Source organism: Xiphias gladius, chromosome 11 (genome assembly GCF_016859285.1).
Source record: "Xiphias gladius isolate SHS-SW01 ecotype Sanya breed wild chromosome 11, ASM1685928v1, whole genome shotgun sequence".
NCBI lineage: Eukaryota > Metazoa > Chordata > Actinopteri > Istiophoriformes > Xiphiidae > Xiphias > Xiphias gladius.
In genome coordinates this window covers 337,694-359,976 of record NC_053410.1, presented here as the reverse complement: position 1 = coordinate 359,976, position 22,283 = coordinate 337,694, and the positions used below count along the sequence as shown (strand labels likewise).

Below are 22,283 nucleotides of genomic sequence, written 5' to 3'. Positions count from 1 at the left end.
CTCCAACCACAGCAGCTTATTGATTTTACTGCTCTGTAGGCGATCGATGAGAGAGTTGAGGGGATACATCATGTAAAACCCAGCTGCATGCTGGGAGATGTGGTGTGTTTCCATGGTTCGACACAGATTGACGAGACGGACAGTAAAGAAACAGGAAACGTCCATTCGCGTCTATGATGTCATTTTATTGACATTTTCTAACCTGACGTCACCCGTGTGAGAACAGAGAGCGGAAATGTAATGGAAGGACACGTTAGATCTTGGTGCCGATCCGGTGATTATTTTTTCCCGTCAATTTCTCAGGTAATACTGTATGGATCTCGATGTAAAAAAAATCAGACATATTTATGGTGTTGTGATCTATGAGTCCAGATAATAATCTGGATCTGGTGGAAGAAAATGTTGAATCCGCATTAAGCACTGAGTTTTCCTTACTATTCCTTGGCAGCGAGTGCCAACCTAGTTAAAGCATATAATGTCGTACACTTCAATAATACATAAAAAAGGACAGAAAGTAGTTAAATCATATTTGTGTCCAACCTGTAACAGCAAACACCCCAATAAACTTGTTGTTGGGATGTCTCATTCTGAGACCAAAGTGTTGGACAGACGTCCTCAGGCTCCGCCTCCAGCAGGACAGTAGCTTAATCGATATATTGACAGGTGAAAACAGGACGCGCCGATGATGTATCTGAAATAGTTTGACATCCTGGTCTGTTTGTGAAAGATTCTGGATCCTAAACACGGACGCAAGACGTTGACTCCGACAGGGATTCGAGGATTCAAGGAATCCATTGTCGTATGCGTTAAAATCTTATCAACATGTACAACGTCATCACACAGGGTTATAGTATAAACAAGAAATAAAGAAATAAAAAAAGAAACAAGTAGACTTGAATGAATAGAGCAGAAAAAAAAGAATGACTTGTGCCCTTCTCCTGCTCCTGACATCTCATCTCTCACCCACGTGTGGCTGATTAAGGCTCCATGTTATTTAGTCAGGTCAAACACTGACAGGCCACCAAACCTCCCGTAAGAAAGCGTTCAATAGTGCGCCGATGGAGACTGACCAAAGATTTTGTGAACATAACAAATGTCTTAAGGCCTTTTTCAGCACACCATCCCAGACCAGGTACTTAGAAATCTGTGTGCTGGGGAGTTTAAAACCATCCGGGCCCTCGACGGAAACACCATCAGTGGTGCTGGAGTGGCCATATTCTACCTAAGAGGATGGATGGATGGATGGATGGATGGATGGATGGATGGATGGATGGATGGATGGATGGTTGGATGGATGGATGGATGGATGGATGGATGGATGGATGGATGGATGGATGGATGGTTGGTTGGTTGGTTGGATGGATGGTTGGTTGGTTCAGTCAGCTGTGTTACATGTTCAGGTTCAGTGACTGTGGGAAGTTAAAGTTTGTGGGTCTCTGCAGACGGGTGGAGTTTAGACTCGGGTTTACGTTTAAATCCATTCAACACGAATAAAGTCTGTGTTTTCTTATGTTGAGGCTGTTTGACCTGTTGAGTTTGTTCAGTTTTGGTTTCTTATTTTCCTCATGTTCCCCCCTGTTTTACAGGATGTTTTTACTCCAGATTATAAAATAAAAACACACCTTGTGTTGTTATAACAGTGCATCTCTAAAAATATCTTGAGACTTATTTTTCCTGCTTTTTCTACATACCAACTTATCCTGATGTATAAGATTTTTTTCTTACAGCAACAAACCGGCTTCTCATCAATGCAACACCATTTTCTTCTGATACCAATGATGAAATTGTCCATCGTACCAAACAACTGTGAAAATTCTGTGAAAGTTTCTCCCATTTCTGTTTGATTACTTTTCTGTCATGGTTCTTTGTGAAGCCTCGCAGTATTATTTTCATAATTTTCCCTGTGTTGAATTAAACCTGTCTGTTGAATGTTAGTCTCTCAGTTGACAATGTACGTGAATCTATGACGACATTAGACTCATAGATTGAATAATTTGGTATGTAGTAACACAGAGAAAAAATATTATTTTGATGTTATTGTTATCATCGAAAGAAGATTTTTACTCATTAAATCGACAAACTGAACAAATGTTTCCTCTATTTTTAGATGTGACAGCAGCAGCGAGTTACTGTTTGTTGTAACTGTGTTGTTTTCTGTTGCAGGAGGCCTTATCCGACTCTGACAGGATCAGGTGAGAATCTTGTTCTCTTCTGTTCTGGGCTATATTTAAATAGTGAAGAAGCCCCCCAAAAAAGCTTTTTGTATGTTTTGCCATCTGTAGCTTTTCTTGTTGCGGAACGATTCCGCAGAAGTTTGCTGAGTGTATTTTTGTGCCGGTACCTTGGCCGGTTCAGGTCTGTTGTAGACAGCTGACTCCTGAAGCTTTTCATGTTCTTCATATTCTGTGCGGCGGTTAGTTGAGACAAGTTAGTTGTCGAGCTGCCTTCAATGGCAAACAGTTTCCGACATAGTTTGCAGATTGCCGTCTTTTGAGCAACATCTGTCTTTTTGAAGCCAAACCACCTCCATGTGAGTCGGGATGATACACGTCTAGCAATTAAATTTACCGACCTAGATTGGGAGGCTGGTGGCGTCTGTATTTTTTCTCCTGCCGCTGCTTGTTTGCTCATTTTTTTACTTCACTTATGCACTTTGAGGCAGCTAGGCTAGCTTAACCCTAATAATCAATCATCAGTGAAGTTTAAAACTCAGATCATTATTCTGAAATGTTATTTCATCCTGTTTCTTTCAGTTTCTTACGAGCTTTATTTCATCACAGTGAAATAGATTATTTCATTTTAATCAGGTTTAAGTCGGAAGTTTGTTTTTCAGAGCAGATTCACCTTATTTGTAGAGAGCAGATGAATCTGGTCTGAAAGCAGAAACGCTGCTGGTGAAATGCTAAACGAAGTCTGTTTTATTTGCAAACACTAGTTTTCGTCAGGAAATCTGGAGCCTGTTCTGTGATTGGCTGTTGCTCGATCACGACCTCACCTGACCTCCAACCTCCTGTCTTCTCCCGTTACCCAGAATCCTCCAGCAGCAGAATGAGGACCTGCGGCGCCGCCTCTCTCTGTCCACCCACAAGATGGAGGCCATGGAGGCAGAGTTTGATGGAAGCCGTCACTACATGGAGGCAGAGCTGAGCCGGACCAGAGATGATCTGGACAAGATGAGGGACAAGTTCCGCAGGTGAGGACTCAGATGAGCTTGATCAGAACCATGTCCTGACATTCTAACGACACATTTCTAATTTATGATGAAAGGCAGCAGCTGACAGCTAGCAGGTAGTGAGGAGCGAGCTGATTGGCTGTTAGAGGAATCGAGTGTGTGGGAGCTGATCTGTCATTGGTTTGATCAGACAGGCTCGTCCAACAACAGGTGACTGGATCAGTTAAGGTCTTTTCAGTGCACGTATGAACGAATCTTGAACAATCAGCGAATCTTCAAAGTGAACTGGCGCTACTGAACGTTGAAGCAGCTCACTGGTGCCTGAGCTGAGCTGTGGTTCACAGGGCGTTAGCTCGTTAAAAGCTCGTTAAAAGCTCGTTAAAAGCTCGTTGCGAGTTACTGAAAGCCACAGTAACGATCACGATCTGTAACTGTCATACAGAACTGGCTCTGTGCAGACTGGTTAGTACTGATCTGAACGTGGTAGCTGGCTGGGAAAAAAGACCGAAAAAAAAAAATCGAGCACTGAAGCTCAAGATGATGGATCACATGCCGTGCACTTGCCGTCGTCACACACCGTTTTGAAAACAGATGCGTTTACGTAGCTCAGGAGAAAAGGTGGATGACCTACACAGTCAGTTACTACGAATCACTGAACTGAACCGAACAAGGTGTTTTGTGATTTCCACCTCTGTCACCCCGTGCACCTGCTTACCACCACCATCAGTGTTCTGTGGAAAAAACCAAGCCATGAGGTTGAAGGACCTGCCTGCAGAGCTCAGAGACAGGATTTTGTGAGGGACAGATCTAGGGAAGGCTACAAAAACATTCCCAAAAGCACAGTGGCCTCCAGAATTCTTCAGAGGAAGAAGTGCGGAGCACCCCAGACTACCCCTGGACCTGGCTACCTGGCCAGACTGAGCAATCGGGGGAGAAGGGTCTTGGTAAGAAAGGTGACCAAGAACCCGATGGTCACTCTGGCTGAGCTCCAGAGATCCTTTGTGGACAAGGGAGAAACTTCCAGTAGGACAACCATCACTGCAGCACTCCACCAATCTGGGCTTTATGGTAGAGTGGCCAGACGGAGCCACTCTAAAAAGCATCTAAAGGACTCTCGAACTGTGAGAAGCAAGATTCTCTGGTCTGATGAAACCAGGATTGAACTGTTTGGCCTCAATTCTCTAAGCATCATGTCTGGAGGAAACCAGCCTGATACCATCCCAACGGTGAAGCGTGGTGGGGGCAGCATCGTGCTTTGGGGGTGCTATATAAAAAAAGTTTATTATATAATTGTTATTATTAATCTGTAGACACCTGTGATGAACAGTTGGTGTTCATTGGCTTTTGCAGTTGGTGATGTCAGCAGGTGATCCTAGGTTTGTGTTGGCCGCGGGTCGTCAGTGTTTCTGTTAAAATCCGCTCTGTAGAGCTTAAACACAAAGACTTTTAATGTGAAATCACAGAGGAACGCCATGGGGCGAGAGAGCATCACTAGAACTGCTCGCTCTAAAAACACACATACACCCTTGTCTTGCGCTACAACCAGGTCTGAACCCTCAAACAGGCCTTTGAAAGAGTGCGGACCGGACAAGATGTCCTCACAACAATGGTTTCAAACCAGAATTTGTCCGTACAAACATAGAAAGAAATGTACATGCACGGACACACACACACGGACACACACACACTAATGGATCCATATTTAATGAATCTGATGAAAGATGGTATTTTAATGAGAGCTTCACTCCTCTCTGATAATCAGAACCTGCATGGTGTGTGTGTGTGTGTGTGTGTGTGTGTGTGTGTCCTCTGACTGAAGCTTTGAAAGACAGTGTCTGTCCTATTATTCACCACCATCATGTCTTATTTCATTTGTATGTATTACACACCTGTACCTTCCTATAAAGCTCACTGCAGCTACTGTTCTGGATGAAACATCATTTTCTTTAATTAAATCCTGATAGAGACAAATTTTCTTATTATTTTTGGTTCTGCAGGATCTTTCTGACCAGGTACGACCTAATCCAGGATTTTTAACTTGTAGCTAAAAGTTTTGGTGTAACGTTTAATTCCAACTCGAATTTCTATCCCCACATCACTAAACTAGTTGAGTCATTTTTTTATGCAAAGAATTAACTGATGTTTAGTTGTAAAGATACTGAAACTGTCATACGCTCCTTTATCCCATCAGCAAGGCCTCAGTAGCATCAGAGCAAAGTGGGCAGCTGGATTAGTTAGCTGAAAAAAGTTTATGTTCAAGGGTCTGAACAGAGGCCCACAGCTCAGGTAACCCCCTGGTAGGTTCATCTGGTCCTGTTTATCACACATTGATTTCTGTCACAAAGACTCAGAAAGGCCACACTGCAGGGCTTTAAACTGAGAGGTAGCAGAAAACACAGTGTCCTCTTTTCAGCCCCTTACCACTGGCTGTTTGATTTAGAATTAACTAGTGGGATCAAGACATTTTATTTTCTTAATTTTGAAGCACCTGTCTATTCGCCCATTTGGTCTCAAGTCCGTCAGTTTGTTGGGGTTTTTTTGGTTGTTTTTTTTTTTTTTTTTTTTTTTGTTGGTCAGGATTTTTACAGATGAAAAGTCTTCTGCTGAAGAGGCTGTGTCTGTATGGGTTCTCTGTTCAGAACGCTCATGCTCGAGTTTCTGTTTAACATTTCATCGGTTTTATTTTGCTCTGCGGTAATAATAAACCAGTAAATGAGGGAGGAAGTCAGAGAGTCTCGGCTTAATAAGACTCAAGATTTAACAGGATAGTGAAGAGGAGAGGGAGGACGAGGACACAGTTTCAGTTTTCAACCGGCTGAGACGTTTTAAAGTTTTGACTCTGAAATGTTTCTTAATGAGTCTCTGCAGATGAAGTTTTATTTCCACTCAGAGGACGCCTCAGTCTGCTTGACTCGGTTTGTCGCATGTCTGTCCCTCGGTTGTAACTAGGCTAAGGTTCGACTGTAACTATATGACTCAGCTATGACTGAGCTTAGACTTGGCTTTGACTCATCTATGAATCTGCTATAACTCAGCTGTAATTTGGCTATGACTCGGATGTAACTAAACAACAAATTTGCTGTGACTTGGCTGCGACTCAACTATGACTCAGCTACGACTCAGCTGAGATTCCGCTGTGACTCAGCTATGACTCCACAAAAAACCTTCCTTAGTAAAGCAACATTCGCTGTTAAAAAAAAAAAAAAAAAAAAACCCAACATAATAATTTTAATAATAAATCAGAAAGTCCTGTATAAACAGTAAATCTAAACAAATGTTCCTGCTATAGGCTGTTCTCTAAGGGCGAGTTAGCATACTTACAACACATGTCTCTCTCTCTCTCTCTCTCTGCAGACTCCAGAACAGCTACACAGCGTCCCAAAGAGCTAATCAGGATCTGGAGGAGAAGCTTCACGCTCTGGTAAACTTCCGCCTTCCTCACCTTTGATCTGATCAACTTTCTGATTTTCAGTGTGAGAGTAAAAACCATCTTTAAACCATGTTGCAGTGATTAACTCTAAAATACAAAGTGAGGTCCCAAAATGTTTCACTCTCAGTCATGTTGTTCTGTAGAGAATCAGAAAACCTCCTGTACGACTGTCTGATTATGCTGATTTATTCATTTAGATTTATTCTCCTCATTAGTTTAATTAGGTCCGTTACTTTCATCACTGTGGAGTTCTCCTCATCCGGCATGCGTGTGTGTGTGTGTGTGTGTGTGTGTGTGTGTGTGTGTGTAGCTGATTGATCACTATCAGCCAATAACTGATCGATGACTAAATGAAAACACACGCGACGCTGTGTATTGATTGACTGTGGAAAAGGGGATTTGACTGACAGCAGGCTGGTTGCCATGGGTGAAAGGGCAGGAGGTCATTAAAATTAAAATAGAGGAAATGTTACCATGGATACCCTCTGACTCTCCCTCATAACCTGGTTTCCTCTGTTGTGACTTTGATTAACTGTCATTCGTTTACTTTGACTCACTGACGTCACATGTGACTGAATATTTAGTTAAATCATTAACACCTGGTGCAGGACTGAGTGATCTGGATTATTCTGTCACGGTGTCATTTCATATCTCAGTAGTGATATTATTGTGATATAACTTTTCTGGAACTGAGATGTGAATGTCAGGAATATTTTTTGGTTAATGCAGCAAATAAAATACCTGACAAGTCACAGTACTAAATGCCAACGATACAAAAGTAGATATTTATTTAATAATTAAATTAAATAAATTTCATATATTAATAACTTTTGCATGACTTTTCTCTCAGATATCTCAGAGTTTTCCATCCAAATATTACAGCTTTTTCCTAGAAATACTAAACTTTTCTAGCAAAAATTGCAAGTTTTATATCTATAACTGACTTTTCTCTTCAAGACTTTTTTAGCGAAAGGCTAAAACTTTTTTAGCAAACAATTCTAACTTGTTCAGCGAAATGTTGTCCACCAGTGAAATGTTAAAACTTTTCTTTGTTTACTTAGAGGTTGTAACTAAAAACAGCCACTGACTAGTTAATTTGTTTTAAAAAGTTATAAAGGAATCAGGTTCCGACAAATTGCTTTGTGAATTTAAAATGACTTGATCAGACTTTTCTCTCTAACACCTGCTGAAAGTTTTACCTGAGGAGAATTGATAAAACATTCAGAAAGACTCAGGTTTATTAAATTCTTTTCAACATCAACCAAACTTCCTGTTTGTCTTTGTCTGTTTTGTCTTTTTGTCTGATGTCGTTCTTCATCTTTTCTCTTTCTTTTTCTCCTCTTTTCTCACGCTGCTCTCTGATGGATTGACTCATCTTCATCACCTTTTTCATCTTCATCTTCCTCATCAGGCTGCCGTCAGTCAGACATGGGTTCATGCAGTTGCGTTTTATTCATGTTCTTCTCCTCCTCCTCCTGCTCACCTTCTGTCCATCCTTCCTCCTCCATCACATCTCTCTTCTCTCCATCCTCCTCCTCAGTTTTCTTCCTCTCAGATGTATTTTTTCAGTCTGAAAGTGTTTGAACACCAAGTCCTGACCTGTGATTTCAGGGTGACCATTCAAGCGCCAATTAAACCTTTGTGTATTATTTTGATAAACGTGTCCAAATAGGCAGCTTGTGAGTTTGTGCTTAGCTGTAATAGGTGCAGCGAAGGAAAGAGTCGGTACTTAGATCAGTCGCTTTATTTCTGAAATATTATAACTTCATTGTCCAAATATTATGACTTCTTGAAGTATTATTTCTGTATCCTCAAAATATTACAACGTTATTCTTGAAATATTATGACTGTATTTCCTAAATTTTACTACTTTTTCTCTCAAAGTTTTTACAATTTTTTCCCCTCGTTTTTAAAACCCATGCAAAATTTGATCTTGGTGTTCAAACTCAGTTTCTTTCTCATCCCGGCTATTGAATAAAGTTTTTTTCGTTTCTTTGTTTTTTGGCTTGTAATTAAGACAGCACAGAATAAAATATTGAGCAGTAAATAAGGAAAAGAACCTGATCGCTCCTCTCTAAAGGCCCGGACACACCAGCATTTCAAACTGTGAAATTTGAAAAACAAAATCAATTAATTCCAGTGGAAATTCCCCAAATTATGATTTGCAGATTACACCTGGAAAAGAATATTCTATTTGATATTATATCTAATATTATATTTAATATAGTATCTAATGTTATATCTAACAAATTTTTAATATTACAGTACATGACATTATATCTAATATTATACATCAGGTTTTTTGCCTTGTCGGACCAGAACCACATAAGGGCATAAGTTAGGTTATGATGAAGATAGAAATGACTCAGTAATGTTAGAGTGGAGCTCGGTTCAGGTTTAACTGAGGAGAAACAGAATTAAAAACAACACCAGCTAGCGTTAGCATTGTTAGCTGTAAAACTAGCCTGAAGTACGGACTAGCTGGTTAGTGTGCTATGGACATGGTTTGGCTGTGACACCTCACTGCGCCCATCTATGACCCCACAACGTTCGGGCTGCAGCGAGGAGCGATTTGTTCGTGAGGAATAATCAGTGATGATAAAAAATCCATGCTAACGGCAACGTTAACTCAATGCTAGCTGTGTTAGCTAGTGTTAGCTGCTAGCTGGCTGCTTTTCCTCTGTTTTATTTTTTTTCAGTGCAGGAAGAAACTGGATGAAAACATTTCATCTTTGAGTTTCAATGCTTCGATCGAGATCTTATCGATCTTATTGATCTCGCAGCAACCACAACACTACATCCCATAATGCACCTGTGAAGTGCTGCTAGCTAATGTAGCATTCAAATGATCTGGGAAAACTGTAGAAACTGTGACTTAAAAACATCTCAGCTTTTAAATGGTAAAGTTTACGTTCAAACCAGCATGAAGTGTAAAGTTTAATGTCAAATAAAGCGTGACTTTCAGTTCTTGGTCAACGTTACTTTTTTTAATGTGAAACGTGAAGAAAAAGATCGTGAGAAACTAAACTCTACAGAAAACTACAAATATGGCATCTTCATGGATTCTAACCTGTTTAATCATGTATGAATATTTTATTCTAACGTTTATTTTGAAGATTATTCCCACATGATCTGAATGTATTTTTCTGCTGAAGGCCTGCCTCCTGTCACCTCAGCCTCCCAATTGGCTGTGACTGCTTATGCTCTAACATGATGTCTTTGTCCCGCCCTTCACAGCTACGGAAGGTGGAGAGGGACAAAAAGACGATGGACCAGGAGATAGTGGAGCTCACCAACAAACTGCTGGATGCCAAAAACACCATCGACCGACTGGAGGAGCTCAATGTGAGTTTTTATGAAAAAGTTACTTACTTATTATAAATGATTTATTATGTTTTCTTTTATAATGTTAGTAATAATACTCCAGAGAAAATACTTCTTCTTTCTGTGTTTACTGTGGGTCAGACTCGGAGGCAAGAGTCTGAAATGATTCATGTAAAAACCAGGTTAATTTGGAAAGCTGTGGGAAATGCACACTGTTTTTCCCTGAATCTCTACAACAGAGGTGAGTGTCAGCATGAGTCACTGAGCCACAGGGGGAAATACACCAGGTTTAAATGAACAGGAATTATGCTTTAAGGAGCCAAACCTTCCCGCCTTTAAAGACTGAATGATGGTGGTATTCACTGATGAAATGTGGAGATCTGTTTCTGATGTTAACGTCCTGCAGGCTTCAGCAGCTGTTCAGAAGTTCAGACTTAGCCTGGTTTTAACGTCAGCGCTTACTAAGGCAAAATTCACAAGTAATTAAATTAAAGCAGGTTGCACCGCACAAAGGAGTTTGTACGTGGAAGTTAATCGTTTTTCAATATTTAAACCCACTGACTACCAGATAGCTGATATCCACCCCGCAACATTCAAGATTAAAAATTCAACAAATGGTGGCTTGGAGCGTCTAATGATTTAAAACAGACAGCTTGGTCACCGTCAGCAGGTAACACCTGACACACGACTGGATCTGCACAATGAGGAGGATGTTTCTGCCCATTATTGATTCAGACTGAGGATTACCGGTCGGCAGGTAACGGTTGTAAACACTTATATTGTTATTTAATGTTGTGATGGATCTTTAGATGAATCGTGATGCTGCCATTTACTTGTTTATGTTGTCGACTGTTTTCTGATTTGACGCTGCCATTGAGTTTTCTTAGCTAAGGCATTTCATACATTTGACTCGTGTTTGGTTCTGATAGCTGGTTCCATTTTGGATCCAGTTCCTGGATTCTTTAAGCTTCGACACTAATGAATCTCTAATGGAACCTTTTATCTCTCGTGGTTATTTTTCAGGTGACATCAGCAGCTTCTCACTTGTTTCTTCTAGTGGTTAAAATGACGTTGTCAGCGGCGGTAGATTATATCAGCTGTAGCTACTGAATGTTAATTAATGTGAAGCTTGAGTCTGCTGGTCAACGTGTTCTCTCTAAGCCGCTGACCGGACTCTGCCAAAGATTGTTTGTGAGTGAAGACGCACCGCTTGGTAACGTCTCTCTATGACTGGCAGTGACCTGTGTTTGAGCTGCTACTTCACTGTGTCACAACAATCAATATAAATCAATATTTAACAAAACAAAACCAATCAAATTAAACGATGTGACGTGAACGCAGCATAAACACATTGCCAGGCTGAGGCTCATGGGTATTGTAGTATTTAGAAAAAATCCGATTGGTCAGAAACAAGGTGTAAACCATTCAGTCTGGACGTCAGAACATCACGTGTGATTGTAACATTATCCAGGAGTTTTTCTCTTACGCTTCACGTAAATCGTCTGATCGAGAGCGGTGTGCTTATCAGGGAGATTTTCGTACAGGTCTCCCCGCTGTCGGTGCCCTCCACACGGATCACCATATCCGGTGTTTCGCCGTTTATCCCTAATGAATTGCTGGAAAATTGCTTTGGTAAATTCGCCAGCAGATTCAAGACAGTGAGTCTGGGATGTAAGGATCCCAAACTGAGGTACGTCCAGTCTCTGAGGCGGCAGGTGTTCATGTTCCTGGACTCGCCGACCCAGACGCTGGAGGTGACGTTCAGGATGAAGCACAGTGATGGCCACTACCTGGTTTACGCCAGCTCAGGGCAGCTCAAATGTTTTGAGTGTGGATATGTTGGTCACAAACGATTTGCGTGTCCGCATAGACGACAACTGGTGGAAGCGGCAGCGGGCAATCCGCCCGGGCCAAGGCCCCGGCAGCGGTAGACCCCGCTCAAGCCGAGGTGGCAGCAGACGAGTCTGCTCGGGCCGGGGAGGCGGGTGGGCCCGCAGCCGGGACTGAAGGGGTGGACCACGGTGCTGCAGAAGCAGCAGCTGGTTCACAGTCCGACAGTACAACCAGCTACAAGCTTCTGAGACTGCAGAGAACCTGAGCAGCGATCAGTCTGCAGGGGCTGAGGCAAAACAACAGTCAGTAGCAAAAGCTGAAGAAGCAGCTTCCACCAGTCTTATAGTCGGAGATGATACTGAAGGACAAAGTGTGTTCAGTAGCCAGGTATCAGATGCAGGAGGAGAGAGGGCGTATGACTCTGAGTCAGACGCTGTATCTATTGGTGAGACTCCTAAAAGGAACACAAACCTCTACTCTCTAGAGGAAATAAATCAGTTCCTGGATGAAACATTTGGAAAATCTGTTAAAGTGACTGATTATTTCAGAGACACTGACTAATTCATCAGATCTGTTGGCATATTAAAAAAAACTGGTTGATTTGGACATTTTGGATGAAAAGAAACGCTTCCGTCTAAAAAAACATTTCAAAACTTTGAGGGAAGAACCAAAAAGTAAAACTGCTAAAAGGACTAGAAGGTCGCTGACATGATCATGTACCACAAGGTGTTTTTTCCTCTTTACTGTTCCCTGCTTGTCTCATGTCTGATGCTCTTCTCTGTCCTCTCTATGCGGAGCCTCAGAATAGGGTCTCTGAACATCAATAGTGGGAGAGACAAGCACAAAAGAGCTTTAATATCTGAGGTCTCTGCTCAAAAAAAGATTGATGTGTTGTTTTTACAAGAGACACACACAACTCAGACAGACGAGGTAGATTGGGGTTTATGGTGGGAGGGTTCATATGCCCTTAGCCATGGCACCAACTCCAGTGCAGGAGTAGCAGTTTTGTTTAAACCAACCACAAATGCAATGGTTCTGTCTTCTACTGAAGTAGTGAAGGGACGGTTGCTAATGTTCAGAGCAGAAATAGAGAAATCTGTGTTCTGCTTTGTCAACATATATGCCCCGAACCAAGGAGCCGAAAGAGTAGTCTTGTATAACAAGTTACAGAATGAGCTAACGAATAACCATCAGGATCAACTCATCATTGGTGGGGACTTCAACTGTACTGTCGACTTTACTGTAGACAGGACAAGCGAGGAACCCCATCCGCAGTCATCCCAGAACCTAAACAGCATTATAACAGAACTAGATCTGCTCGACGCATGGAGGGTCAAACATCCACAGTCCAGACAGTACACATGGGTGAGGGTCAGAGACGGCACGGTCAGTGCAGCCCGACTGGAGAGAATCTATATCTCCCAAAGTCTCAGCTCCAGACTGGTTGAGAGCACAATTAGTCCAGTTGGGTTCACTGACCATCACTTAGTCAGCATAGATCTGTATATTTCACCGAGTGAAAGGGTTAAATCCTACTGGAGTTTTAATAACAAACTCTTACAAGACAGGACTTTCTGTCACTGATTTGAGCAATTTTGGCAGCAGTGGAAAATTAAAAAGAAATGGACTTGTCAACCAGATGGCATCGGGACGGGCACCAGGGATCGATGGTCTCTCCAGTGACTTCTACAAGCATTTCTGGAACACCATTGGACCCGACTTACATGGTGTTCCTTTAGAGTGCTTTAGAACAGGATGTCTCCCAGTCTCCTGTCAGAGGGTGGTGCTCTCCCTGGTACCCAAGAAAGGAGACCTGGCCCAACTTAAGAACTGGAGGCCAGTTGCCCTCCTCTGTACAGACTATAAGGTGCTTTCCAGAGCCTTATCAAACAGACTTAAGGACGTCCTGGAAATAATTGTAAATATAGACCAGACCTATTGTGTACCAGATAGGACAATCATGGATAACATTTTCCTCATACGAGATGTTATTGATGTTTGTAAATATTATAATGTAAATTGTGGGATATTGTCTTTAGATCAGGAAAAAGCTTTTGACAGGGTGGATCACCCTTACTTGTTTTCTGCACTTAGGGCTTTTGGTATTGGTGATGGTTTTCTGGCTTGGGTTGGTTTACTGTATAAAGGTGCACAATGTACGGTGAAGATGGGGATGGGGCTGAGTCGGCCAATCCCTGTACAGCGAGGGATAAGACAGGGTTGTCCTATATCAGGTCAACTATATAGCTTAGCTATTGAGCCCCTGCTGTGCAGGCTGAGATGTCGGCTCAGTGGTCTCTCACTGCCGGATCTCGATCGTCCTCCTACTGTTTCTTCTTATGCAGACGATACTTACATCTTTGTTTCCAGTCAAGAGGATGTTCAACGTCTGCAGGACACCCTGACTCTTTATGAAAAGGCCTCATCTGCACGGCTGAACTGGGAAAAAAGCGACGCTTTGTTGGTGGGACAGTGGCGGGATCAGGCAGTGCCCAGTCTGCCTGGAGGACTCCAGTGGGGAAAGAGGGGCTGAAGGTGCTGGGAGTGTTTTTGGGCACCAAGGTTTTTCAGAGAAAGAACTGGGAGGGAGCAAGGGAGAAAGCGTGCGCTCAGTTGTCTAAATGGAAATGGCTGCTACCCCAGTTGTCATATAGGGGAAGGTTTCTGGTCGCCAATAACTTGTTCTCCTCGACTCTTTGGCACAAAGTTATCGCTCTGACGCCACCAATGGGCCTGATAGAGGAAATTCAGAAAGCCATCCTGGTCTTCTTCTGGTCTGGTTACCACTGGGTCAGAGCAGCAGCCCTACATCTGCCCGTTGCTGAAAGGGGTCAGGGACTGATCAGCATCCAGTCCAAAATGGCCTTTTAGACCACAGACCGCGCAAAGGCTTCTTTACAACTGCCCAGCCCAAGCTGGTTCGACACAGCTCGTCTGCTGCTGAGGAGAGCCGTAGGGAAAAAAGCAGCCTATCAAATCTGCGTGAAGGTTCTGAACCTGCGCTCCTTGGCGGGGGTGAGGGAGTCGAGGTGGACTGAGTTTTTTGGTCCAGGCGCTTCCCCGAAAGGCAGCTGGCGGGCCCTGTACAAGCTGCCCGTTGAAAAGCGGACAGCAGACCTCCAGCGGAGGGTTGTACACGGGGCGATAGCTACGAACAGATACAGAGTGCACCTGGATCCTGAGCTGGGGGAGGAGTGTGTCTTCTGCTCTCAGGCGGAGACCCTGGAGCATTTGTTTGTTCAGTGTCCTCGGCTGGTGACGCTGTTCGAGCTTTTAAAAAGGTGGTTTCAGGGTATCGGGGAGAAATTTTCTTTTGATTTGTTCATTTTTGGCCCCAGGTACAGTGCTAAAAAGAAGACGGCACATACACTGGTGAACTTTTTATCTGGTTCTGCCAAGCTGGCCATCTGGCTGACGCGCAGGAACCGGGTCCAGAACACCGGCAGTGTGGAACCTGTGCCGGTTCTGCGGGGGCTGTTGAAGGCCCGGCTGAGAGTGGAACACGCTTATTATAAAATGATGGACAACGTGCAGGACTTCAGGCACATTTGAGCTGTGGGGGGGGTTTACGTTCTGTTGGGGGGGGGGCTGATTGTTAATTTCTGACAGAGATTTTTTTTTGGACGACAGTTCTTTGTTTCTTTTTGTTTGTTTGTTTGTTTGTTTTGCTGTTTTTCTTTCTGTTCTTTGGGTGATGATGTGGGTTTAATAAATGTTTTTTTTAAAAATCTCTCTCTCTGTCTCCCTCTCTCTCCAGGAACGTTACAGACAGGACTGTAATTTGGCCGTTCAGCTGCTCAAGTGCAACAAGTCGCATTTCAGGAACCACAAGTTTGCTGATGTAAGTGACTGTGATATATTACTGTTTATTATTGCTTTTTTCTTGCGGGCTTCCTGTTTTACATCCTGTAGAGCCGGATCCAAACTGTGGACCTCAGGTGCTGTAGGGAAAATGTCACTGGATTGTTATTATTATGATTCAGACCAGATCATTGATCCTGAGTCACGGAAGCTTCACCAGCGTTTTACTGGTGGAGCTGCTCCAGTTGGAGCTGCTTCTAGCTACGTCATAGACAGGGAGAGAGTTTAGTCCATTGGTTCCCAACCTGGGGGTCGGGCCCCTCCGGAGGGTGACCAGGTAAACCTGAGGGGTCGTCAGATGATTTCATTGGAGAGGACAGAAGAAGAAACACAGTTCGGATTCACTGTTACTTGTTTCTTAGTGAATCATGATCATTTGAACAGTTACTGAAATGAAACAAGTTTAGAGGAGAAATGTCTCTTTGATGACTCTTTGCTTATCACTTGTTTTAATGCAAAATCGTAAAATGAAAAGTAACTAATAACTGCAGCTGTAAGATAAATGTAGTGCAGTAAAAAGTACAGTATTCCTGTTTGAGATGTGGTGGAGAAGAAGTATGAAGTAGCATGAAATGACTCGACCAAAACTAAAAATATGAAAAGCTGATAAAAAAACGTCCTGATCTGGATCCATCTCTGCAGAGGATCAACACTTTTGATTTTATTCTTCACCTGTTGTGCCGTGTTCTAAACTAAAAGTTCAGGTATCATCATGTGACAGATAAAAAAACTTTACATTTTTAACTCCACTACAAGAGAGAGACCAGAGAGGACAGCTGAATGTATGGTATCTTCATGTTGTACTGCAGCTGTGAAACCAGCAGCTGCCTGAAGAAGATCAGTGGACGACAACGATGATGATGATTTAAACCTTCAGTAGGACACAGGGTGAATCTGTCGTCTGTAATAAATGCACTCAAAGCTGCAGAATCACCAGTATAGTCCTTTAATGGAGGAAACTGGCAAATTGGGTAATGGCATTAAGTGTGTGTGTGTGTGTGTGTGTGTGTGTGTGTGTGTGTGTGTGTGTGTGTGTGTGTGTGTGTGTGTGTGTGTGTGTGTGTGTGTGTGTGTGTGTGTGTGTGTGTGTGTGTGCGTGCACGCTTACTGATTTATCCTCCTGGTTCTGCTGAGAGTGTTGATGGTTCCATTAGTTCCATTAGAGTTTATAGAGACTCAGCTGTTGGACCTCGTCACCTCCAACCACCCGGCTTCCTGGAAACACTGTAACACTCAGCCTGTGTGTGTGTGTGTGTGTGTGTGTTTTCTCTGCTGCAGCTGCCGTACGAACTGCAGGACATGCTGAATAAACACATGAAGAGCAGCCTGCCGGAAGGTGGCCCCGGCCCCGGCGCTCAGGACCCGGACACGCTCAGTTTGACTCCTGCCGATGTCGTGCCGACCTCCGTCATCGCCCGGGTCCTAGAGAAACCCGAGCCGCTGGTCCTGAACTCCGCCCAGTCCAGCAGCTGTGGCCGGCCCGTTGCCGAGGACGTCTTCGTGCACGTGGATATGACGGGCCCTGCGGGGGCTGAGGGCCGGGGCCGGGAGAACGGCGGCGGTCAGGAGGCTTCGCAGCAGAATGGATCCTGTCGAAGTCAGAGCAGTCTGGACGGGCAGTCGGGGGGAGAGGAGGCGGGCGGAGCTCCGTCCTTCGAGAAGCTGAACCCGTACCCGGCGCCGACGCCCCCCCACCCCCTGTACCCCGGCCGTAAGGTCATTGAGTTCTCGTCTGACGACAAAGTGAAGATCCCCAAGAACTCTCCTCTGCCCAACTGCACCTACGCCACAAGGCAGGCCATCTCCCTGAGCCTGGTACAGAACGACGAAGAGCGGCTGGCACCCGGCAGCCCTGCCCCCTCCTCATCCTCCGGCGGGGGTGGTGGAGTCAACCAGCGCACGCCGCCGTCACAGCGGGACGCCACCAGTGAGCCGCTGTCCAACCAGTCCAGCCCCTTCAGCAGCCCGCCACAGGTAACCTGAAGGCCCGCGCACCAACACAGCACCCGATAGGTCAGAGATTTTCATTGTCCTTACTAAGTGCTTCATACATATTTGAAGCAAAAAACAGACTTTAAGAGAGTGAGTGGATGTAAACTGTTTAAAACTGTTTCAGTAATTAAATGATCACTAGTCGTTTTAATCATCAGGCCCCCAGCGTCCTGGCGAGCTCCGGCAGCTCAGAGGAGGACCTTCTGGCCAACTGGCAACGGATGTTTGTGGAGAAGATGGCCCCGTCCTGCGACAGCTCTCTGGTCCACCGCACGTCGTTCAGCAGTCAAACGGCTCAGGAGCTGCAGAGGACGAGGCATGCGGGGGGGGCCGCAGCCTCCTCTGACTGTCACAGGGCCGCATACTCGGATGGCGAAGAGGGATCGTCGGCGAGGAGCTGGACGCCGAGCCGTGGCTCCAGCCTTGACACCGACACTGACACCGAGCCGCGGCCTGGCAGGAGGGGGCGCTACGGGGGGGATGGCTCTGCAGAGGAGGGGGAGAGGCTACTGATGAACCTGGAGGGTGATGGCGGCAGCGGCGACACGGCCGTCACCGTGGCGACCAGCCCCGCTGAGGCCCACAGGAAAGAGTTGGAGGAGGAGGAGGAGGAGGAGGAGGAGGAGGAGGAGGAGGAGACCTTGGCCGAGGAGAGAGATCTCCCCCGTGACCTGCCCGTCATCTCAGCCCGTCTCCTGGACTTCGACCCCGCCCTCGCTGCCGCAGCCCCCTCGCAGCGGCCCCAGAAGAGTCCGAAGAGGATGGGCGTCCACCACCTGCACCGCAAGGACAGCCTGACCCGAGCCCAGGAGCAAGGCACGCTGCTGGACTGAGACTCGCTCTCCACTGTCTGAGCACGCCTCGATCGCCCCACACTGTGCTCCTACAGCTGCTGTCTGTCTCCATGGCAACTGACCTGTCCATCACAGGGGTCAGAAGCCACGCCCATTCAGGATATAGCCATACTCTACTGTATGCTGCCGAGCTCGCCGCCTGATCGTGTGTGTGTGTGTGTGTGTGTGTGTGTGTGTGTGTGTGTGTGTGTGTGTGTTAGACCGACAAGATACTTATGGCCGTGTAGAGTGTGTAATCAGTGGGTATTCTGAAAACCTGTCCAAATACTTTTGGCTCCAGAAAGTACTTCGATCAGGTGTCCATATATTTTTGGCCACATAGTCATCAGATGTCTACATACCTCATAATAAACAATACACAGAATGGCCAAAAGTATGTGGACGATTAAAATGTTTAAATTCTTGATTAGTTGTCCACTTACTTTTGGCCATAGGGAGTATTTTTAATTCCTGTCCAAAATAAATTCTGAATCATCAGTTTTAGAGTCAGTATTGGAAACCCTACATCTCTTGTGTGTGTGTGTGTGTGTGTGTGTGTGTGTGTGTGTGTGTGTGTGTGTGTGTGTGTGTGTGTGTGTGTGTGTGTGACAGACCCATTAGCTCTGATATTGATCAGCTGATTTACTGGGTTTTAATCACTGATGCTGATCGGTTCATGTTTGTATGAATGTTATTTTTGTTTACATTCACACAAGTATAATTATGAGCGAATAAAGACCTAAGATTTATTTTTCTGTAATGAAACTAGATCCTAACAGTATTTTCATCACATCCAAAATTAATCAAAATTCACCATGAATTTGGCCAAAAGTTTGTGGACAGCTCCCCTTCACATACCTTTGCCGCGCTCTGAAAAAAAACTCAAATTAACGGATTTAGTATTCCTTACCAGAATTACTTACTTGGCATTTGACACAACATTTCTACCAAAATGTAAGAAATGTAATGTAAAATTTACAGAACATATAACTGAACAGTCAACTTAATGAATCAAATGAGAATTTTTTTTTTTAAATACTCAGAAAATTGCACAGAGTTTGGTTGGTAGTGGTGACACACTTCTATCCCTGTAGAGTTCAGTAACTGTGTGTCCACATATTTTTGACCACGCAGGGTGCTTAAATCTGGTGTCCATATAGTACATATAGCGTACTTGGATTGGTTGTCCACATACATTAACTACATAGCCAAAAGTTTGAGGACAGCTGATTAAAGCATACAAGATTGGTTTTGTAGAATTAAATTGTGGATAATCCGTATTAGAATCAATATTAAAAGTCCCATATCGGTTTATTCTTTGTGTTTGTGTGTGTGTGTGTGTGTGTGTGTGTGTATGTGTGTGTGAGAGACATTCGTCAGAGTTGGGAAAAAAGAATAGCAACTTTAAAACAAACTAAAAACTTTACGGACGTCTTTGCCTTGTTTCCTGACCAGGGGCTTTTATTTTGAAGAGAAAAGATGAGACACACCTGGATAAACACAGTCCTTCAAACACACACACACACACACACACACACACACACACACACACACACACACACACTCACTCCAACACCCTCACACACACTCAGACTCTCAGTGCCTATCACTCTCTCTGGGGAAGGTTGCGAGTATGACGCCGGTCCTGCTTTTATTTTCTCGTCTCTTCACTAATCATTGATTTCCTGTCATCGCGTGTTATTTAGTCACCTGACTGGTTTGCCGGGGAGTCACATTTGACCTTTGACCCTGACTGACCCTCCCCACCACCACTCCGACTGTACCTACGGGAGGCGGGGCTGGGGGCGGAGCTTCTCCTTGGCTCCCACCTGGAATGTAATCATCAACATTTCTATTTTTTGTCGTCATTACCTTTTTGATTTTCTCTGTTATCAGATCTATAAATCCGTTATTAAGAGATTATTTTTCTGTTTGGGTTTGATTTGATTTGTTGGTGATTTGTTTTGTTGTTTTTCTCATCAGTTTGGTATTTATGTTCAGATGTTTTCATGGTGTACGGAGGCCTGTTGGTGCCAGAAACACAGCACGGTATCGATTTCTGAATTCCTTTTTTCCAACAGCTTACTTTGAAAAATATGAACAGATTTTTCTCCAAAATGATTTTTTTCATTGAACAAAAGAAGTCACGTGTTAAATGTCGTGTTTAATGTTTGACCTGTTAAATCTTTAAACACAAGCAGCCAAACAAGAGCTTTGTCTAAATAAAATACAGCCTAAAACTGGTTAAACCAGGAACTATCTGATCAATCAGTAAATCAACAAGATTATTGATCTAATTGGCCTTTTTCAATATAACACATTTTATTTGTTACCAACAAAGTCCTGAAGTTTGACACCCAACCCTAACCAGGAACATAAACACAAATATTAGGAATGATAGAATAAACAATATCTCATTAGCATTTTGAAAGTAAATTCATAATGATTATTTGGTCCAGTGGTTGCCAACCTGAGAGTGAAGACGTCTTTTCTTGAATTGTTCCTTTTTTCCTGTGAAATACTCGACATTTTGGCCTCTTTTGAAACACTCTTCTTTTAAAACCATCAGCCATGATGGATGTGCAGCCTTATCCCTTTCTATGTGCTCAAACATATTTCTTAGAATCCCGAGGGTTTAATGACACTTTCGGAGGAGTTTACAAGTTTTAATACAAACAAAGCGCGTACACCTTTTTAAAAAATAAAGGTAGATTCTGATATATTTTAGACAGATTATCTTAAAATAATAGTTTTTGGGCAAAAAATAAAATAAAAAAAATGTGTTTTCGCTGAATACTGGATCCTTTCACCTCTTCAGAAGGAAATATCTTCCTTTGCTGGAGAAGCCGCTCATTTCCACGCTGAGACCTGAACCTTTGATAAGGGGTCTTAAGGAACCCAGGCTTCATTTTAAATGTCAGAGGTTCCTAAACCTTTTCTGTCTTTAATTTCGTGACCTTTGCCTTGTGATTCCCTGCTCATTTTCCCCTGAAGCTCACTAAGACATAAAATGTCATCATCTTTTCCTCCCTGTCAAAAATCTGTCCATCTCTACGTCATTCAGTTTGTGGCGTAAATCTTACTGACCTGTCTCCGGATCGTCTGTCAGCATAACGGGTGCGACGCATGATGCGGTCCAGATCAATGCAGAAATCTGGTCACTGCCCCATTTATTCCTGTTAAAGCTGCTGCCTGAGCGTATACGCTTAACGTTTCTCAGGCCTCTGCGTCTTTGAGTCAGTTATGTAGTCAGCACCTTAACCATTCGGCCGACAGACGCCCCGGGAGTTTGTCTTATAGTTGATTTTGTGCTCACATGTTGCTTAGTCCTAAAGCAAGGTGTGTCTGAAGTTACAATCCTTTAGATTTGCATGGGATCAGGTCTCATTGTCTTAGGTAATTTTACATTCTGTAATTATCTCTCTATGGAGTAGTTTTTGCTGGCGGTGGCGGAGTCCGCCATTCCCACTCTGGGTTCAGATTACCTCCACAGGAAACGCTGCAGCCTGTAATCCAGTGTTACTGTTTGTAATTTCATGTGACTTAATATCAGCTGTTTACTGTTCACCCTCCCGCAGTCGCATCGCAGCTTGATTATTTTACGACGCCTCCGGCTGCTGCTGCTGCTGCTGCTTCAAACATGCTTTAAAACATGTCAACTGGCTTTTATGGGGAGGCAACCACAGGAAACACACTGTATTTTGGAACCACTGGTATTATACCAGTAATGCCTCGAGTATGATCTGGTTTCTCGTGATACTTTTTTTTTCCCGAATTATTTCTTATTGTTTTTGATATTTCTGGCACTAGCGAGCCTCTGTACATTAACTGTACCTTT

At 43.8% G+C, this 22,283-nt stretch overlaps 1 protein-coding gene across 5 annotated transcripts in view; it reads left to right on the top strand.

Annotated features, from left to right (window-relative positions):
• The window catches only part of tjap1 (tight junction associated protein 1 (peripheral)), a 51,215-nt gene that overhangs the window by 24,468 nt on the left and 4,464 nt on the right, over positions 1–22,283 (top strand). For all 5 annotated transcript variants that reach the window (XM_040139003.1, XM_040139006.1, XM_040139005.1 and 2 more), the window contains 7 exons: positions 2,164–2,192; positions 3,032–3,193; positions 6,527–6,593; positions 9,840–9,947; positions 15,517–15,600; positions 16,899–17,594; positions 17,771–22,283. The exon at positions 17,771–22,283 is cut by the window's right edge and continues 4,464 nt beyond it. In XM_040139003.1, the coding sequence (XP_039994937.1) occupies positions 2,164–2,192; positions 3,032–3,193; positions 6,527–6,593; positions 9,840–9,947; positions 15,517–15,600; positions 16,899–17,594; positions 17,771–18,445 (1,821 nt within the window). In that variant the 3' untranslated portion in view covers positions 18,446–22,283. The remainder of the gene's footprint in view (positions 1–2,163; positions 2,193–3,031; positions 3,194–6,526; positions 6,594–9,839; positions 9,948–15,516; positions 15,601–16,898; positions 17,595–17,770) is intronic.